A 21411-nucleotide genomic window follows, 5' to 3' on the forward strand; every position below is an offset into this window, starting at 1 on the left:
TTAGAATAGACCTATATATCATTATGATATGAGTAGGCAATTTTTGTTTGGCCATGTAAAATCTAACTAAAAGGTAGTCATACATTCCTGTGCATGTGAACAAATATTGCGTAAAAACATTTCAGTTGGCCTTAGCTGCTTGCTTAACTCTGAGGAACATACCTCCATCTTAGGACTCTTGCAAAATGCTGAATGAGTCACCTTAAAACAAACAAACCAAGAAACTGAACAACAAATGCAGCCCTTCGCAGCAGCTTTTAGAGATGACTGAAATTACAGTAAATCCATTCTGAAGAAACACATCATTAACCATTTGGTTTTCCACATTGCAATAAAAATGAAGAATAAAATCCCTGAAAAGCTTTCAAAGAGGTGGGTAGAGGACTGGTTAGGGTGGTGGGAGTACGAGGGAGAGTAAGCACTTCTGTCCTGGGCTGCTGTAACTGAGATAGCAGAGAGACCTGAGCTGGCTCCTTCACAACCATCAGCCTGCAGACCAACCAGTCAGCAAAATTCATCTCCTTTCTTAGCACCTTAGTATGAACACTGAAAGGGAAAGTGTCTGCTACATGGGGTTAGAGGACTCTAGCACCCTTTGGGAACAGCACTGTGGTTCGCCCACTTATCACCCTTCGCTTTTGAGAACAGGGTCTCAGAAGAGCCTCCATGAATACTGCTTGCAGAAATACTGTCAGTAAAGTCACTTGTTACCATAACTTTAGCAAGATTTATAACAGGGTTTTTTTTCCAAACAGATATTGATCAAAAATATCTTTCAAGGAGGTTGATGGGATTCCATGTCTAAAATAATCTAGGTGAGAGATCACATAGCTAAATCTTTAACAAGATGCTGGACACATCTCAGGATGACAAAGCCCATATGCTGTTACATCTCTGGACTAATTTATTTTATAACATGAACTAGGCATCACAGGCCAAACTACCAAAACTCTGGCACTCTCAAGTCAAAAGTGACTTCATCTCCCTGCAAACTTGCAAATCTACCTGGCAATAATTCACTGTCTGAAAAATAACTGTTAATTTTGCAGAAGGGATGGCTAGTTAAAAAAACAAACCAAAAAAAAGTCTACCCCATCATCCTTGGAATACGTTTCAGAGTTTCTAAATTCAAGGCAAATTTTAATGCTGCCTCATGAGCAGATTATGTGATGTACAGAAACAAAACATAAAGGCCCACATGTTCCCAAAGGAAAAATCTGCATGAAAATTCCCATTGCTCTGGGACCTGAGACACAACTGCCCCACATGAGTGGTTGGAGGTTTATGGTGTCTGAGTATTTTCAACTTCTGGCTTGTCCCAGAGGAGCAAATTTCTCAGAGGAGCAAATTTCTCCGCCTTGTGTCCTCAACTCATCCTGCCACAAAGCAAAAGCCCTCCAAGGGGAGCCCCTACAGCATTCATACAGATGGCCATGATGGTTTCTCAGACTATGGGTACCCTGGGGGACTCCTGAGAATGAGAAAACCACTGTAGGTTGTGAAGTTTCACACAGAATAGAAGACCAGTTGCTACTTCTGATCAATTAATTGTTGTCACTTCTCTCAAAATCAGAAATGAGGATGCTTTCTTCCAAAGCAGGAACGTCAGCATTAATCTGTGGTAAATAAGCATTTCTGACCCACAGTATATGGTGGAAGAGTCGGTTATTCTGTTTGTACAGGCACCACAGAAAAAGGGAAATGGCAGCCAGCATCACCAACGTCACAAGAATAGCCAGAGCTACAAGCCCACCATATGATGCTGAAAGGGAGGGACAGAAATTGTTGTTAAGCAAATATAGCTACAATTATAGATAATTCTAAATATATAGCTGTTTTATGGAAAACATATTAGTACTTCTTATATATGTCACACATTTTAATTTACAGGTTTAACAGTGTAAAATGTTATCTCACAAAATACCAGCTCAAAATGTGTATTACTCTTTATTAAAAAAAATTAGGAATATATAGAACTTACCATTTTCAAAGGGTTCTGTTGCATCGATATCTGAAATAAAATCCAGAACAATCACAAAATTACCCACAGAGGTAACAGAAGTTATTATGTATACTCACTGTAAACTGAGAAGACAACCTACCTAAAACCACACAAGAAAGCACTGTTCTTTGTTTAATTTGACTCATGTCAGTGTTATTCCAATTGGCCAAGTTAAACATAATCTAATCTGTTACTTGAAATCCCTTTAATTTGGTGGAACATATTAATTGACATTTGTGCATGGATGAACAGCGGTATTTACCCACTTTTTAAACTACAAGTGCATGAACAGAACCATGCAGAGGTAGGTTAATCTAGCTTTTGGGTCCAGCAGTGACTGCGGGATTTTGTGTGGGCTCTGGAAATTCTTCAGCTCTCTCACAGGCCCATGTTCCTACTGGCATGGTGTCTCTACAGCTCTCCCAGGATGTGCCTGCCCGCCCAGCGGGGGCTGCAGAGGTCAGCCTGATACCACAGAAAATCCAACACACTTGGCATTAACGCAGTGGCTGCTCAGGTTCCTCAAAAGGAGGTCACCTGTAGCAGTAAATCTGATGAGAAACTTGTTTAAACATGTCTTAAAATGGCTTTTGGTGGTCTCTTTGCAAACACATGCTTCTTCTTCCCAACAGCCCCCACGACAAGTGTTATCCCATGCAAGAATGTCCTAAGGAGGTATCCTGAGGTGTTCTCATTGGCCCCTTTTAACCCCTTCCTGCAACCTGTAATTGGTTACTCTGTGAGTCCTCCTAACCCTATAAATGTAACATCCCCAACAATAAACTCTCTCTTGCCTCCTCTCCACTCCAGTGTGCTGTCTCTGTGCCTGCCATGAGACCACGCGGGTGGAAAGAGGGGAGACCACCTCTCCCCTCCAGGCTCAGGGCCTGAAGAAACCCCTGATGCTGGAGTTCCCTTTCCCTATCCTTCAAGCCGTCGGAAATGGTTCCTCAGATGGAAATGGAACTAGAACTGGGCCGCCCCACACCATGGGGGGAAAGGTATCCAGAGTCACCCTATCTGGTTGGGGTTTTTGCAGGTATTTTTCTTCTAATACCAAGGGACAGCATTATTTAAATGAAAACTAAGAGCAAGTAAGCAAGCAACAAGGAACATGTAAAACAGTGGTTAGAAGGACACAACTGCCTTATTTTTTGGAAGAACATACCTGCATCCATTTTACACACAAACCCCTTTTTTTCTCTGCATGGAGATAATTGCCAGACTCCATCTGTGGTCCTCAGGCTGACACAGAAATTCCCTCTGAGATGGTCAAAGTCAGGTTCCCTGATGCCCCAGTTAGAAAAATTTAAAGGAGAACCATCAAACCAGGAGACTGTCTCATCTATGGGCAGAAGTTATAAATCATTACAAAATAGCATATTATTTTGATAAAGTATCTCTGTTTCAGTTGGACTTATCCTCACATAAAAAAATACTGTATTATGGAATGCCAGGATTTTGTCTGTTTGGCCACTACATTACCTTTTTTTCTTGAAGGTTTTAAAAACATCCTGTGTAGTTAACACAGAAAACAGTCTATAGTGCTTCTCTAAGCAGGAAAAAGAAGTTTTCACATGCGCCTATGCATATTGAGTATTCAGAATACTGGTTACGATTACAGAAAGCTTGACCCGTTTTACGACATCATAAACAGGCAACAGTCAGTGAACAAAATCTCAGAAGATAAGAGTTTTTTGGAAGGTGGCTATGCTAGCATTAAAATAACCAAAAACCAAATCAGATTCTTACATGCAGTTCTATTCCACTCAAAACTTACTGTCTGTAACAAGCAAGATGTTCAACCAAACCATTTGCACAGAATAACCAAAATTGTGTAGCTCTTCCAAAATGAAGGCATTTTCATCTTCATCTTGAATAGTTAGAAGATTTGATCCTATAAATTAAACAAAGAACAAATTTTTAAACAATCCACGCCATTGAAATGTAACACTGCATTTCAAAAAGTTAGTGTTATGAGACTTGACGGAAAAGTTTGAAAGGTCTGGTTATACATCATAAGTTCTTAAACTTGTAATTAATATGAAAATGTTCAGACCAATATAAAACTGTTCTTACATGACTTTAAAACAAGTTTGAAGGGAAAAAGTTTCCTTTTATGTGTTATTCAAGAAAGCAATATTTTCACATGGAAAGGAACATTTTTTTGATTTATGTTGCCTCCAATTTCATAGTTTGCTTATGAGTTCCACTACTGTTATCTTGAAATACAGAAAACATATGCCACGGTTTCAGTAATTTCAGAAAATACGTATAATTTTAAGATATCACAATGACATTTGGTAGTTACAAAACAATCACCTTGATTTTTGCAGACTTCGTATGCAGTATCAAAACTCGTGCCCTGCAGAACTGTGGAAAAGCTGTAGCAACTGCTTTTGAATTTGATCCAGGGTACAGTTTTTTCTGAACATAAGCCTTTATAGGCATTGAGTTTCTTTTCTGTGATAGAAATAACAGCACAGCTTTATAGGCACAACAAAATGCACATTATTATAACATTCCACACACTGTTCTGCAGTAATGCTAATAAGCATATTATTGCATTATTCATCTATTTTTCAAAGTGAAAATCTAGTGGTTGCATATATTTGTATTAGAGGAGTAAAGTTGGTTTTATTTCTGATCAGAAGCCTTGCTGGATTGCAACAGTGGGATCAGAACAATCTAACTGGTAGGGATGTGCAGAGGGAGTCATGAGTCGGAGCACTCTGGGCTGCCCAGCACCTCCCAAAGGGCTGGGGATTTCCAAGGACCACAGAGCCTCTCTCCAGCAAGCCACAAAGATAAAGACCATGGCACAGATGAGAGTTTCCCATCGGTAAGCAGCAGGCAGCCTCTCCAGTGTGCAATATGCTGCAGCAAAGAGTCCCTCTGACTCAAGGCAACTCTGCAAGGTCACTTTGTTATACCCCGTCACTTTTTGGCAGTGCTGGAGATTCAGCTACATTACTTACGGTTTCATATGCCTCCTACTTTTACTATAAAACACATAAACCTTAGGCTATACATGATTACACACCCTGACACCCCAAAAAATCAGTCAGCTTCATTATAAAAATCCATGCTAAAGAATAATTTTTGTCTTGAAGGATTCCAAAACAGCTTTCTACTCAACAGAACCAAAAACTATAACAAGCTGTAGGTGAACCTCTGGTGATCAACACCACTGAATAGGAACTATTTGGAGAACTGGATTCTGCCAAAGACCCTGCAGTCCTGGACTAAATGGAGTTCCAGACCCGAATTATGGATTCAACTGAAGCCCAGGTAACTGCCAGAGAATTTTAGGAAACATATTTTAGGATACTGGAAAATATTCTTATCTTTACCAAAAAAATTTGCAAAATCTTTAACGTGCTTATAAGTGAAGATGTGACTGATTTTTCACTTTGCTCTAAATGCTTCCCTTCTCCCATCCCACAGTTAATTGCAGCAAACTGAATTTATTTCCCTTTGAGCTAAGTTATAAGCAATCCTCATTTTTCTCAAATAATATAGTGTTCACTGAAGAGACAAAGTGATTTTCCTATTTCTTTTCTGTTATGAAAGTTGTCTTCCCATTCTCCTACAGATCAGACCTGATGGCCAATATTTTATGGGGAAAAATGGTTTCACAAATAGGAAATACAGAGAGAAAATGCAGAAATATACTTCAGTTTTAAATAATACTTAACCTTGCTTAACTTCAAACCAATGAATCTCCCTTACATACTTCCACTGTTAGTACACACATTTGCAGCTGCAAAGATTTGATATAAATCTTAACTCTGACTTACTAGGTGGCACATGGCAAACTGCTCCTTGCAGAAGTTGTTCACAATTTGTGGTTTTCCAGTGCCCTGAAGTATCAATGTAAACACAACTGCCAAAGGCCTGGGACTCGTTGTCTTCCCAGAAGGTAAACAAAGACCTAGTCCCATCCGACCATTCAAAGTTAAGCCCATTCTGCCAAAACAAATTTCAGGTTATCTTTCCGATATGCTTTAGCACCATACAAGTTAATCTTCTTTTGGTGGCAGGTATTACAGAATGTCTTCTAATTTTCTAAAGGCTGGGTAGATCCAGAAGAATCTACAAAAGGCAGATTCAATGATCCTCCCAGCTTACTTTTGGGAGACTACAAACTACAACTAATCTGCTGCTTTCAGCAAGTGGTTATTCGGGCCATTGGCTACTACAAATGAAACAACAAAATTTCAGCATTGACACTACAAGAATTTTTTTTTGGGTATTTTTAGAAGTTTTCTATGGCTTTTGTTTTTCAGTAGTCATTGCACCAAACTGGCTCTCATCAGACTTATACATTACGTTGCAACAAAAAAACATTTAGGGCTCAAGCTTTCCAGGGTTTCATTTCCAGATGCAAACTTTCTGTGACTTCAAATGAATGACACAGCTCACTAGCTTTTTCCTGGAAAAACTCCTTTGCAGCATCATATTCACAGCCAGGTAGTCTACTACGTACATCCGAAGTGAACAGTCCGATCCAGTGGTTGTATCCCAGCCGATTCACAATGACTGTGAGGAAGGCTTGGTGATACTGGTCTGTAATGCTGACCAGCTCTGCACTGTTTGCCATGCAGGCTTTTAAAGCTGAAGACCATGTAAAATTCCCACTTAATAGTTTATACATTCTGTTTCCGTATTCTAAAGTATCTGGCACAGGATACATTTCAGATGCATTGATGACATGTCTGGATGTGTCTGTTATAAAGAGAAAAAAAGCATTTATTTATTTTTAAAACAGACAACTTGATCATAGCTGAACAGCTCCTAAAAAATCAGAACTATCCTTAAAAACAAATCTAAAAATTGCAAACTCCTTGGTTTTAGGAAGGAGTGAAATTTAAAAAGATGATGACTACTAGAGCAGTACCTAAAATTCCACCATAACACAAAACTCATCACGGGAATGAATGAGTTTAATGCATAACAACAAAACCCCAACCTGAATGAGGTCAGTTCCACTGACTGCATCTTTGGAGGTCAATAAGAAATCACCTGGGATTTGTGCATATCCCAAATGTCCAGTAGCAGTGGGCTGCAGAGTGCTCTTACCCCAGATACCTTGCATGTCAATTAGATTACTTCTTTTTTGACGTGTTATTATTAATAATTTCCAAGATCAGTTTACAGCATAAAGCCTGGCCTCAAAGATGATTGTACTGGCACAGCCTTTAGGATAACAAACTTTGGCTCATGGTACGAGTGTGGGCTTGGGAGCTTCTTGAGCTCATCTTCACTAACCATGAGCCAATGTAGGGGCACTTAAAGAGAAATCCTCTATGCATGGAGACTCATCTCTTTCTGATGATAAACTAACACAGCAATGTCCAAAACAATGAAAGGAAGAAACAGGTTTTTTAGATTTAAGAAATTAAGACAGTCTCCCATGATGAAAAAAATCGAGAGACAATCTCCACTCCAGCCCAGTCTGCAATGCTGCTGTGCTCATGCTTCTACAGAAGGCAAATGCCTTTGCTAATGTGCATGAATGCCCCCAGTTATACTTTAAACAAGACTACTAAAATAAAGCAATGCTATGGTTTTAATCCTGTTTGTCAGTTTGAATTAATTATTTCTGTCTTTTAAGCTTCTCTGTGATTACAAAATCAAGTGGTTGCAAGGTAGAGTGTTTTTAGACTTGGTTCCCTTTATGACTAAGAGAGGAGGAGGAGTGTTAACAAGCACCTTAAAATAGTAAATGACTTTACTACTTGTCATTCACAAATCATGTAAAATTAGAAACTTCTAAGCAAATAAAAGTTCTGCTCTTGAGCTAACTGAAGCACCCTGTTTTGTTCCAGCTTTCATTGTGTGTCACTTTTTTAAAAAAGGCAGAAAGTGCTGTAAATTGCTGACACAATCCTAACTCAAGCATCATTAAGAGAACAGAGCCCCGTTCAGATCCCCTGTTGCTTTATTTCATTTTAGTCTCCTTCAGAAAATAATTCAAACAGGGGGAAACAGAATGCAGACAGGATGGCAGAAGCAAAGCACCAGCTCATCTTTCCAGGAATTGACACATTTGTTTGGAGACTTGAGCAAATTTAGCAGTTCACTACTGCCAACAAGAGGCTGTCTCACTACTCCCTTACTTGCTTCTCTGCTCTTCCTGCTGTGTATTCCTTGGTCTGGTGTTTGACTGCATAAAGCTAACTCAGCCTGACTCAGCTGACATGACATGAATTAGGGAAAAATAAATAAATAAAGCAGGCAAAAAAAAAAAAAAAGATAGGAAGGTTTTCTGCTGAATTAGCAAGATGAACTGCCTGATAATTTGGAAGAGTGCCATGGGTGTCCCTCTGGAGAGGCAGGATGGTCCCTTCAAACCCAGGAGCACTCTGCTGTGTGTGGGGCAGCCCTGAGCTGCATTTCATCCAGGGCCCATGGGCCACTCTCACTTTCACCCAACTGGGAAACACATGTAAGATCCTGAGCACCTAATGCAGCCCAAATCCCTCCCAGAGCACTTGCCACCATACGGTAACTGTTCTCCTTCCTGCCTCTTCACACCTTCTCCAACTGTCTGAAGCAGCAGCATTTGGGAGGTAACTGAAACACACTGAAACAAAAGCAGGAAAACACTTTTTTTTCCCCTACACTATGTACAGAATTACTCCGGCACTCCCTGCAACTGCAGTTCACAATAAATGATGTAAAATACAGTTATGGTTTGCTTGAGTCACATGCGACCACTGCCCAGAGCTTACATTTGTTCGTTCTACTTCTCAACTGGCCCTACCTCCCCTCCTATGTGTTGTCTCTTTAGACCCAGAGCTTAACCAAGAAGTGATATATAATACAGAGTCGAGACACAGAAAACTACCCCCGCGGTAAATGCAGCAGCCAAGGAGACTCCTCACAGGCTCAGATTACAGCCTTCCCTTTGCTTCAGGGTTAATAATTTGCTGCTGATCTATTTTGGTAACATGCTCTGGCTGCTGGCAGAGGTGCAGCAGCCCCTGGGACTGGGCTCCAGAGCTGCACAAGCTGCCCATGGCTCTCAGCTGAGAGGCAGAACTGGAACGTGGCTTGAGGAAACCAAACAATCCGTGTTCCTCACAAAACCTCGTGCTTCTGGCAAGTGGACTTCATAGTACCACAATTAGAGAAGTGTGAAAAGAGAAGCCAAACCCTATTCAATCAGCCAGTCAGTCGGCATTGTTCAGAAAAATAAAATTTCTAGAGTCTATTCCGATCTAATATTGCAAGTTACAACAGCCCACCCAAAATCATATTTTCATCAAAATTACCCTTAGTTTTAGCCTTTTGTAATTTCATGCAGTTACTCTGCTGCCATGAGAGAAGATATGAAATTTCATCTCTATTCCTGATTCTAAGACACACAACGGAATGCTCAAAGTTAGGAAAAAACTTCATAACAGAACAATTTTTTAGCAATTAGTTCCACATCACAGGTACTGATTTGTTAAATAGTGTAGAGCTATTCTGTCTAAATATCAAATGATCTTAGAAATCTTTTATGTTCCTGGCTTTAGAGACACCTATAACAAGCTGCTTCTAGAGGAAAATAAAGTAAGAAAAGAAAACAGAAGTAAAGCAAGACAAAAAACTTACCCTGAGTCTTTTGGCAGATAAACCCATAATTTTTCTGACAGTTTTCTAAGTACCATTTTCCCGTAAAATAAAAATTAGGGTTATTTGATACCAATGTACACAGTGGAAGTTGTTCTTGAATGTTAAAATGCTGTCTCTGTAATCAACACAGAAACTTATATCAATTTAAAAATATACTGTGTAAAAAACCGCAAAATTATTACATTAAATTTAGGAAATAATTATCTGAAAATCTCTATTACGAATATTTAGGTAGAACAACAAACAGTCCTATAAATACAATTTGAAACAATAACCTCACAATAAAATAACAAGCTTTCACAATGGACTAACTAAAATGCTAACCCCAATGTGGACTAACATGTTGTAAAACGACGTATGAAAATATGAATTTCATAATCTTGTTCCTAAACTTTTCTCAGACCAAACATGATACTAACCATATAGTTCAAACTTCTCTGCTTAAAACCAACTGCAAGAGAATGTGACTAGAGCCACAAATAATGTAAATGTCTGTCTCGATAGTACCTTTTTTTGCTACTTCTAGTTATGGCTGTAAATCTGTATCTACAGTTCTTTGAAGTTCCAAAAATTGCTTAAATTTTTGTAACAACTTTGGCCTTGTCTTATGGCAGTCACGATTTTTATGGCTAAAACAACTTCCCACTGTCATAAACCCCCTGAAAATACTCACATCCACTAGTTCAACTGGAGACCAGTTAGAATATATTGTAGGATTTTCATTCACCCATTTTTCATAATCATCACTCTGGAAACCTATCCAAACACTAGTTTTCCATCCATATAGATTCATAGTTATGAAAGCTAGAAAATGAAAAAGAAATAAAATAAAATAAACTGGTAAGGGATAGATGAAGTCTCTTGCAACATACTAAAGCATTGAAAAATTTATTTTCCAATCAATGATATCACATAGTTACTAGAAAATAGGAACGTGAGTGGCATTTCAGTATCATCTAACTATAAATTCAGTTAAATTGCTTAATTTCAATTGGGTTAGGATCTAGTCCATTAGCTAATAATACTGTCCAATTGAAGAAGCCTTTCTCAGTTTTAGCTGAAAATAAGATTTCTCAACTAAAGACAGACAGTGAGATTCCTCCCACCTCCAAATAAGTGGTTTTACAAATGTATGAAATTCAACCACAGATTTTTATGAATAGGGATTATAAGTATTTCCAAATGTGCTGGCATTTATTTCTCTGACAGCTCCAGCCTGCCTAGCACTATGCTTATGTGCTATACTATAGATCAGACTGTAAGTACTAGTAAAGGATAAAAATGAGATATTGCATTCATAAGGTAGAAATTTTAAATAGCAAATTTTTAAATGAGTATTCCATTTTTTTGCATATTTCTAATGCACAGTAGTAAGTACAAAAGAAACTGCAATTATTCCTTAAAATGTACCTGTCATATATCTCAGTGAATCTTTACATTTTGGGAAACTGAGAAACACTAATTTGTTTAAAACAGTGGAACCATGAGTAAGATCTGAATAATCTTTCCTAAATCTGTATCCAAGATTAAACTTTACTACAGCATCCAAATGAAGATGAAATTTTATTTATTTAACAACATTTGCAGCAGTCTACCTTGTTCCAGTTCATTTTCCAAGAAAGCAAGTGACCCATCATAGTTACTGCAGAATTCTTGTGCAGAGTACCAGTTTCTCAGATGGTCTGGATCCTTCGGAATTTGTATTAGAAAGCACTGTTTCAAAAAAACCAAAACCAACCAAACAAAAAACCTTGTGGGTTTTTTTTTCCTCCAGTGATTTATCAATCACTAAGAGTGATCACTAAAACATTTCACATGCTGTTCCCGAATGTTAAGCATTCCACTAGTTTCTGTCCTGCCATGGACATCTCCAACATGCTCAGTATTAGTTTTCATCTGCTGTCAGGACTGTATTCAAATCAGTTGTTTAAAGGCAAACACAATCTGGGTTAAAGTTATCCTTGTAGCCACTGCAGTCAGCACTGGGATAAATCCAGTCACCTCAGTGCATGTTGCTATTAAGGAATGTATGCATTTAAGAGAAGCCTGATGAAATAATTACCTTTTGACCCTCAACTGCAAATAGACTTTGGCTTATAACTGTCTTTGAACCCCATTTGAAACAGCATCTTTCAGAGGACAGCAGCAATTAGGAATCAATTTAATACATTAAGAGGTTAGAGATGTCTTTTGAGATTATGAAAGACTCTTGGAATTGTCATATGTGGAAAAGAAAGGGTGGAGCAGGCTTTTTATGGCAAGTGGATAAATACATTTGGATAGCTTTTGCATATATGACTATTTACTCACTGGAACTAAAGTAAAATTTTTGACACTTTATTAGGACAGCTTCTTAAAGTGTGCAAAGCAGCTTAGCAATAAATCAGTGTGTTACTGTGTCAGTAGTTATAAACCTAATGGTCCTGCTGTCAAAAAGGAAGACAATCTTCAAATATTGAATAACCCTTAAGAATTTCTGTCCTAAATATGGAAAGCATGTTGAGCAATGAAACAGAAAAAAATGTTTTACTTTGAATCCAAAGTGCAACCAGCCTTTGGGACATACTCCTTGTTGTTTCTGGTCTTTTGGAATCACTTTCTCTATTTTCCTTGCAATTTTACGTTTACAAATACAGGGAAGAGAGACAGTACAGTTTTCATCGCCCCAGAGTCCTGTGTAAAAAGGAAAATCATAGTTTAATATTGGTTTGAGACTTGGAAAGGGTTTTGTTCTTAGCTAGCTTAGATATTGTTAAGATCACTATCCTTTAGTGTTTGAATAAAAGGAGATGCTACATCAAATATATTTGGACACTGCATTACAATTGATTTAATGGTTTATAGCACTCATACTTCTATTCCCAGTTTAATTTTATCAAGTAAAACCAAATCCTCTACACTGAGTCACATAACATATGCTTATATCATCATTTATTTAAAAAATTAATCAGGAAAAAAAGAAGTATGAGAATGATGACTTCCAGATAAAATACCTTGACTTCCTTACATTGAAAATTTTTGGCAAGATCCAGGTAATGACATAAAACACTGACCTTAGGAGAAAAACACACTTCTCAGGACACTCAACAAATTGTTGGCCAGCCCCCATCTGCTGGCCAGCTCAGGGGGGAGGGTAGGCATCTGTTCCTTTTATCTGATACTAACTATAGTAATGGCAAACTCAAGCATTCAAAACCCCAGGATTATGTGGGGAGAAAAGTTTTTACATTTTTCCATTTTTGACTTTTGAGGCTGAGATTACAAGAGTGCAGTTGGATTAATTTTTTTTCAGCTCTTCTCAGAAGTACAAAGCTGGGTATTTTTGCTTTCCATGGAACCCGACATGTTTACTTTACCACATGACTTGCTTATCTTCAGAAAACAGAGACTGTGAGATGACAGAAACCACTGGAACCAGTAGCATTGTAAACGTTTTTATTACTCTAGTAAAATATAGAGCTATGTTATGATGTAAAGGCTAGCACCCAAAAATCCCTCAGCAGATTGGCTATAGGATTAAAAATAAGACAGAAACCTGAGTATTAAAAGTTGTGTGCTGATCAAAAACCAGTTTATAGATGTAGGAAAAATGGTTGCTCAGTCCATCTGGCTCATTTGGTTATGTGAAAACTATCTATGAACACCAGCAATGCATTAACATTGTTGCTGCACCACATAACAGACTGATTAAAACTAAACTATCAGTATCACTGGAATCTTTGTATTTTGATATTAGAGAGCTGTAACTATTAATATACTTTTAAAAACTACAACCTAGTCTCTGAGCATATTAATGATATTTCACTATTCTTTCCTTAATCACAGAAGCAGTTATGCAAATTATAACCACGTAACAGGACTTCAGTATGGATTGCCTTTCTTGAGAGCAATGAAAAAAAAATATAAACCCTTTGGCCAACAAAAGAATCAAGTCACAATGCCTGCAGCAAAAGGAAATATAAAAGAAACCTGTTTGTGATGAAATGAAGCCACATCTTTTCCCTGGTTTCTGCAGATCTCTTTCTCTCCCTTCATTCCAGTTCTGGTATGTTACTGGTGATTCATCTCTCCAGCTGCACAGAAATATTAAGAGTGTAGTTTCACTTTTTCCTATCCTTACCTAAAAATACACCCTCCGTTAAAGGGTTCACAAGGAGATACAAGTGAGAAGATGCCCCTTTACTAACTAAGCATTAAAAAAGCAGACAACTGCCAGGACTATGGTCGATATTAATGTCTTTGGCTTTTATCTTTTACAACCCTGTCCGAAGGAATACTGTAAGATGGAGATAAATTAAGAGCAATATATTCTGAATTATATTTACATGAGAACTGAAGCTGTCTCAAATATCCCACTCAGTCACCAAACTGCTTTGGCCCGTCATACTGAACGGCATGCCAAGCACAACTCACAGCAGCTGAGGCATATATATTCTTACCGAAATTCATCACTGAGGTTTTCTGCGTGCAATCCAATCCACCAGTGAACGTCACTATTCGATAGCTATAAAAAAATGTTTTGTCATATGTTTAGCTGTTGTTGCTGTCTTATCAATGCATTAAAAAACTCCTAAAGTCGACTCTGTATTCAGACAAATAGCATCTCCACCAGGTTCTAATGGGAAAAACAGGTGCTAAATCCTGCCCATGTTACTTCATGTCACTTCAGTAACCTTATTCACGTAAGCAGAACATGATTTAGCCCCCACGTTTCCACAGGATTGCTGATGTATCTTCTTTAACTTAGGAATTTACAAATTTAGGAATCTACAGCCTATCTGGTTTGAAAAGACTATAGTCTAAGACCAGAATTTGTTTTTCCTCAACTCCTAAAATTAGGCAATAGCAAATATTTCCTTTTAGCATTAATATACTGCTGATCCTTTATGTTTCCAAAATGCTTTCTATGAACATTTACTAACTTAGTATAGCTTATGCAAGAGATTCCTAGAGATGCTTTCCAGATTGATTGTTGTTCTCTTGAAAAGGTCTAGATCTTTTCTCCTAAAAGGCAAAACATTATGGACAAGCCACAGAAATAACACAATTTCAACAGCCACATGTTATTGTTGTGTTGACTTGATTCTACCTTAAACCATGAATGGATGTCACTTTCAGGGTTAGCCAGTAAGACAAAGTTTAGATGTTTTTCGAAAAAGAAAAAAAAAAAAAAGTTCTGAATCTGCAGGACACTGAAGAAGCCATCCTGGCTCTGTGAAACATTTATTTTTTGTCAGAAAGAACTGAAGTACAGCCTGTGTTGTGCATCCATACTGTCCTTGGAGTTATAATTAAGATTTCTCTGGCTTATACCTTATTTAGCAATATCAAATGAAGAAAATAGACATTTCTGACAAAGAAAAGACTCTGGAATGCTCTCTGATTTGGTATTGACTTGCCCCTGAGTTTAGTTTTCTAATCACAGCACTCACCTACATATTAGTTTTTAAAGAAATAGTGAAAATTGTGACTTCAAATTCCATGCTAAGAAATTTTGACCAGGTTTTCTAATGACACATGCAAAGTCTATTTGGACTGCTGAGTATCATTTTAGTGATCGCCATACTTAATCCTGCTTCCAGAGGAAACTAGTTACAGTCACTCTGGGACAAACCTAGATATACTGGGAAAGCTTAGCCAAAGCCAGCAGGCTTTAAAATAGCTGTGTATGTTGTATTCCGGGACAAAACTTCAAGGAAGTTAAGTTGATTTCCAGTGCCAAGAGACTAAACCGAAGCTGTCTCGAATATCCCACTCAGTCACCAAACTGCTTTTTCATTGCAGAATGCTCACAAACTGCTGAAATACCCACTAATTTTAATGATAAATCCATTTTTAAAAGATCTCTTGTAAGTAAACCTGACTTTAAAGAAGCATTGTGATTATCCATTTTAAGTGATCTTAAGTTGGAAAAATACATTTTTTTTAAGTTATATGATTTTTCGTTCATAAACATTCCGTGTTAGGTAAGGCAGTAATTATATTGCATCACAATCTCTGGTATATGTGGAACAAGACAGTTTAGCCAGTTATGTTGTTCTTTCATTATAAGCTTTTTCTGTCATGAACTATTGGTTTAAATCCATTTCATTATGTTTTAATACAAAATTACTTAAATAGCAGGTAAAAATTATGCATAATTCCTTGGAAACTTAAAGATCCCATCTTAATACAACACAATTCTACTTACACTTTCTATTATAAGCTAACTGCAGAGAAGGCTGTGCACAGCGTGAGCAAAACTAAGTATGGGCCAAGAGCTTTTCTACCAGAACTACTTGTTCTTTTAAAGATTGCACTGCAATATCCCTTTACATTACAGCTGTAGAATTTTGTCCTCAGTAAGGTAGACAGACGATTTGTATTAATTTTTAAAATTTCCATTATTTTGGTTTTACTGAGAACACCTAAAAGTAAACAGACTCAGTTTCCTGGGAACTCATCTGCTTCTGCAGTTATTTCTTAGTTCAAACCTGTTTGTTACATCAGAAAGGTTCTAGAGAAATTCTGCTGTAAACGAGAGGAGGGAATTTGGAGGCAGGTGTCTTTTTTATCCCATATAAATATCCACAGTCACAAATGGGTTTAATTCAGTAGACATCATACAAATCTGTGGACACTGCCCAAATCTGGAACATTGCCCAAGCTGGCACACACAGAGGAGAAGGTAATCTATCTTCCGTGGTCATAAGCACTCACCTCTACTGTTTACAGTTCTAGGTACAATTAAGGTGCAGAGAAACTGACAATCCTTCACTCTTGGCCAGCTCTCCCCAAGGGTAACCCTTCAAATCATACTGAAGATTTAAACTGTGGAGACCATTTCAAACATCTGCATTTGCTGCCCACATCATGCTAATACACCCACTGAAACGTCCCTCGGTATTACTACCTGATGATCAGCTGCCAAATTACAGAATAGGAATTGAGCAGAACTGTGGAACTGTGCTGCATCAGTAGACATCCCAGGGGATGCAGAACCACTATATGAACATGTGAGGAACCACAATGGATCCTCTTGGTCATGGAGGAATGGAGGAAGAAGAAGAAACAGAGAAGGATATTCACCACATGTAAAACACACCTTTCTCTTTACCCCCAATTACTTTCCCAGCTTTGGGATAGGAAGTTGTTTTTTGCTCCTCTTGGGTCTTTTCAGGAAGATTGACCAACCTGCTCATTAGCACAGATGTTCTGCAGATCTGAAATGTTACTTTCTTCTTTAGCTAAACAGGGTTTCAGGGATGGATGTGGGAAATGAAGACGGCAAGAGCATTGTTTTTAAAGTCAAATGTCTTTTGGATTCTACCTGGAGTAACAGGCAGACAGATATTCCAAAAGATGCAGCAGAAAATATCCGGTTACTGCCTGAGGGTTTATTTTTTAAAAGGAGTAGTTTTTCTTACCTTCCTTATTTTATTTTGAATAAAGGCTTGTTCAGCAGGAGAATTTATTGTTGTCATTCCACTGTGAAGCCATTCACAGACAAACATGTAGGTTTCCCAGTCTGCAGGACTGACATGGAAAAGATATTCTGCTCCTTGATAATATGACCATGGCAATTCTGGAAAACGAGAGAGTCAGTGGCGTGCAGGGGTAAAAACTCATTTCAAGTCTCATCTTTTTCTACCCCACAGCCTGCCTTCATCCACATGTCAGAGGACAACTATGCCACAATGAACAGCAAAACCACATTTAACATATTAATTTTTGGGGAAAAAATGTACTATGAATAATTTTTTTTCTAATATTCTATCCCATAAGGCTGGAGCAATATAAGAGAGTTGTCCAGATTTAGCAAAAAGGCAGCTTTAATGTAATGGGGAGGTTATCAAACTCCTATGCTTATTACTCGCAATATTCCTTAACCTTACCAGTGTAGTATCTGATGTTCTAGTGTTCCTAAACAACAGTGGTAGATTTTGATCTGTAACAAGAAATTCCTAAAGAGTCCCTTAACGTAAATTTTCAACTCAGAATATTTTAGTTATTTTACTTTTACCAAAGGCTTAAATTGTATTTTCGAGTTATATTGTTTCAAGATGAAAAAAAGAAAATGTTTTCATACCAGCCGTGTACCAAACTGGATTCATTGGTTTAACACCTGCAAAAAAAAAAAGAAATCATTAAGAATATTGCTATTCTTATTCAGGGACCAAAAAAGGAGTTAAATATGGAATAAAATAAAGTAATAGCTGCACTTACTGAAAAACATTTAGAGTAATCTTTATGAATAAGAATGTTGAATAACTACTGCCTAACTAACTGCTTATCTTGCTATACATTTTTAAACTAACTGCACACATTAGATCTGTTAATTGGTCAACTAATGCTAATGGAGTAAGCCATATGGCTTTGCCATGATTTCATGCAGAAGACCAATGAGAACTCCAGAGGTGGCTAAAATGTAGATTTTTAGATTTTTTTTTTTTTCTTGTCCCTCCTGAATTGCAAGTAATGGGTATAACAGACAATGTATGTTAAATAACATTTCACCTTTTGGTATTTTGCATATCCATTCACGCTTTTCATTGCAGTGTGCTGGAAAGACCGTTCTGTTTACTTTGAACACACCACAGTTTCTTGAGTCATCTTCAACATACTTGTTCTCCAAAAATGAAGATACAACCTGAAAACAGCACATTGATTCTCTTTCGCTGACAATCCAAGAAGCAGCATTTAAAAATCTCATCAGGGAGAAAAAGGAAGGATTTAGATGTGCACACAATAAAAACATCATAAGCAACAACTAAAGGACCACCTAAATTATGGTGGTAAAATGCAAAAAATAGGGTCCATAGTCATGTTCTGTCCAACTTTTCCATCTTATATCAGACTTCTTCTTCATAAAAATAATTGAATAGCTATGAAACCTAACAATTTTGTGATATGATTAACAGCAGTTGCCCACATTTAGTAGCCTTTGCTTTGGTTCAACATATTGCATGATTGCACTTTGCACTCTGAAATGACTGAAGTAACAACAGCAGTTGTTTGATGTTTAAATCCCAGGTGCTAACCATTGGTGTATCATGCACCATCAACATCTTCAAGGATGCAATGTCAAAAGCAGCATTAAAAAAGGAAAGACTTAGTTCTGAATGCAGGCAGGAACCTAACAGTCAAGGAACAAACAAAGCATGTAAGCACAGCTCTAAGGCTTTCCAATGTGTGTTGCATACCTATGTAACTATGTCTATACACACATGTGCACACGTGTTCACACTGCACATGCCTGGTCCTGGGCTGAACACAGCTGACTTTGCCGGGAAGCACACGTCTGCAAAACTTTATAATCCTACCAAGTTCCTTTCACAGTTGCACAGCCCTTTTGCTATTTTAATAGCAGTTTACTATTGTAACAATTACTTTAAGTGACCATGTGGACATGAAAACAAAACAGTTTTTCTGGCCACCATTTGCTCACAAGGCTTATTTTTGTACGTATGCTCAGATATGACTTGAAAGGTTACTGAAATACAGAGTAAACAGATAGTTACAGGTGTTCCATCAGACCACTGCCATGTCCCTCCAGAAAGTGCATTTCTTTTATTAAATCCAATCCAGAACTGTCTTTCTTCTGTTCTATAATAGAAACAAAGAAAATAACATTTCTCATGCACTTCTTCCGTAGCTATGTCAGAAACATTTTTTTTTTAATAGTACAAACACACATATTAATTTCTTCTTGAATTCAATGCATCATTCCCTAATATATTCCTTAACTTTTTAGTATCCTTGAAGTAAACTGTTTTTCCTACTAAAGTGTTAAATTATATTTTTCAAGATGAAAACATTTAAAATACGATTAAAATAGTTGAGCCTCCATTTCAATGGGGAATGTTAACTCACAAGAATATCACCTTGACAGTAAGAGATGCTCAACATCTACCACAAAGATCATCTTCAAAACGAATCATATTATAATGCTGCTAATACACTTCACCTATTTTTAAGTTGATGTTAGAGTAGGGACTTCCTCAGACACTAGTAAAGTGGTGTAATAATCTACGCTTAAATTGTAGATTATTTTTGCGTATTAGTATGATTAAGATAAATCTTGTTGATGTTAAAAATATATTTACCTATCAAAAATTGTATATAATAGATTGTTTAAAAATGCCTCTTCATAGATATGGCTAAAACTAGCAAGATGTGCCCCAAAATCTTGACATAATGCTTCTGCTTCGTCCCATGTTCTTCTCATCAGAACTTTTTCATTGTGAAATATCTGCAATAAAATAAACATTGTCATAAATGTAGTTCATTTGAGAGACCAGTGGTTTCAGAAAGCCAAAAAAATCAAATATTAGTCATGTTTTTTTTCTGAAGTAAAGCGATGTATATTCTAAGTATAGTTCTGAATCTTAATACTTTCATTCACTTTAAAAAGCAGTGAAGGATGGTAGCAGGTAATTTTTGTTTGTTGAGTGAAAGAAACAATGCATTTTCAAAAATGTTTCAAGAACAGCGTATCCCTAAGCTGGTGCAGAATCAGAGAACTTCAAAGCAAATTTGACACGTACCTTGTAGCAGTTGAGCAGATGAGGTTCTGACTCCCATCCAAAATAGCAGGAACTCAAATGTTTTTGAAAAGTAAGTTCAGGTTCTTCGTAAGAACTGATTTTTTGCTTGCACAATGACATTGCTTTGAAGTTCTTACAGCTTTTCACTTCCCAATAACCAATGGGGTGCTGCCCTCGCATAGCCACACATCCCCCAGAATGACCTAGACATGGGAATGAATATGTGTTGAGTATCAGAATAAAGCATCCAAATTTTGTGAATTTTTTGTGAAGTGGTTGTTTTATTAGCGTGAGTTTCTGGACAAAACCTTGATGAAGTTACAAAAGTTGGAAATTCTTTGGTCAGCAGCCAGTTTATAAGCTCATCTTGGCTGACTTAAGCTTGTAAAATGAACCATGACAAGGGGTTCCTCTCACAAAATGCAGGACGAAATGCAATTAAAAACAGAACTTTTGCAAAATGCAGTCATAAAGCAATAAATGTAAAGCGTCCAAACCTGAGAAGCAATTAGTGAAATGGAGTGTATTATTATTATGTCTCTATTCTCAGGTATTGCTAAGAGGTTTATGCTTCAAAGGTTGAACAATTGTTTTATTTTTTTCACTTTTTGTTTTGTTGGAATGCTTTCCTTTGAATTACTATAAAACAAACAAAATCAAACAAGCAAACCAAGTATCAACAAACTAAAGGGGAAAAAGAAGAAACCTCCATATACAGGCTCTTATTCACAGAAATGTATGTCAATCTCTGACCTTTTTTTTCATATAAAATGCAAATTTCAAACTCTGACTGTTACTGAATAAAACTCATGACATCTCTAGGATATTTTCCTGGGAGTCTCAGGAAGATCTTGAAAAGTCCATAAAGAAATGTATGAAAAACATTATGTATGTTTTATTGATGTTTTTTGAAAAATATCATATATACAACAAATGTATTAAAGTCCATAAAGAAATGTATGAAAAATACTTCACTGGAAAAGAAGAATTTTTCAGGGATTAGCTGTCTATGCAAGGATGGCCTGGCTGTGGGGAACTTCAGGCACAAGTCTGTAGCATAAACCATGGTTTTTCTCCCAACTTTTTTCAGCATTTGAGCACATAAAAGAAACACTAGATTAATATTTCCCTCACCACACTAGCAGGTGGGAAGTGTGGCATCCAGCATCCAACCACAACTGGGAGCCCACAATAACAGCACCTGGGTGGACAGCTGGGAAGGAAGCTCCACAGCTTCTCCACAACTGCCAATTCACC

General features: G+C 37.3%; 1 protein-coding gene across 1 annotated transcript in view; it reads right to left on the minus strand.

Moving 5' to 3' along the window:
- Positions 1 to 1480: 1480 nt before the first annotated feature.
- ITGB6 (integrin subunit beta 6) overlaps positions 1481 to 21411 on the minus strand; it is a 94621-nt gene continuing 74690 nt past the window's right edge. Inside the window, exons 12-30 of the mRNA XM_027734176.2 lie at positions 20155 to 20357; positions 19714 to 19859; positions 19129 to 19213; positions 18125 to 18257; positions 17697 to 17732; positions 17035 to 17192; positions 14068 to 14132; positions 13598 to 13701; positions 12159 to 12301; positions 11224 to 11341; positions 10302 to 10432; positions 9608 to 9743; positions 6492 to 6730; positions 5803 to 5971; positions 4325 to 4465; positions 3783 to 3899; positions 3171 to 3347; positions 1982 to 2011; positions 1481 to 1762 (exon numbers count right to left, since the gene is read on the minus strand). Coding sequence (XP_027589977.2) covers positions 1545 to 1762; positions 1982 to 2011; positions 3171 to 3347; positions 3783 to 3899; positions 4325 to 4465; positions 5803 to 5971; positions 6492 to 6730; positions 9608 to 9743; positions 10302 to 10432; positions 11224 to 11341; positions 12159 to 12301; positions 13598 to 13701; positions 14068 to 14132; positions 17035 to 17192; positions 17697 to 17732; positions 18125 to 18257; positions 19129 to 19213; positions 19714 to 19859; positions 20155 to 20357 — 2549 coding nt within the window. The 3' untranslated portion in view covers positions 1481 to 1544. The remainder of the gene's footprint in view (positions 1763 to 1981; positions 2012 to 3170; positions 3348 to 3782; positions 3900 to 4324; positions 4466 to 5802; positions 5972 to 6491; positions 6731 to 9607; positions 9744 to 10301; positions 10433 to 11223; positions 11342 to 12158; positions 12302 to 13597; positions 13702 to 14067; positions 14133 to 17034; positions 17193 to 17696; positions 17733 to 18124; positions 18258 to 19128; positions 19214 to 19713; positions 19860 to 20154; positions 20358 to 21411) is intronic.

The sequence above is a fragment of the Pipra filicauda genome, unplaced genomic scaffold (assembly GCF_003945595.2).
Source record: "Pipra filicauda isolate LSUMZ 115617 unplaced genomic scaffold, ASM394559v2 scaffold253_size2546935_pilon, whole genome shotgun sequence".
Classification (NCBI taxonomy): Eukaryota; Metazoa; Chordata; class Aves; order Passeriformes; family Pipridae; genus Pipra; species Pipra filicauda.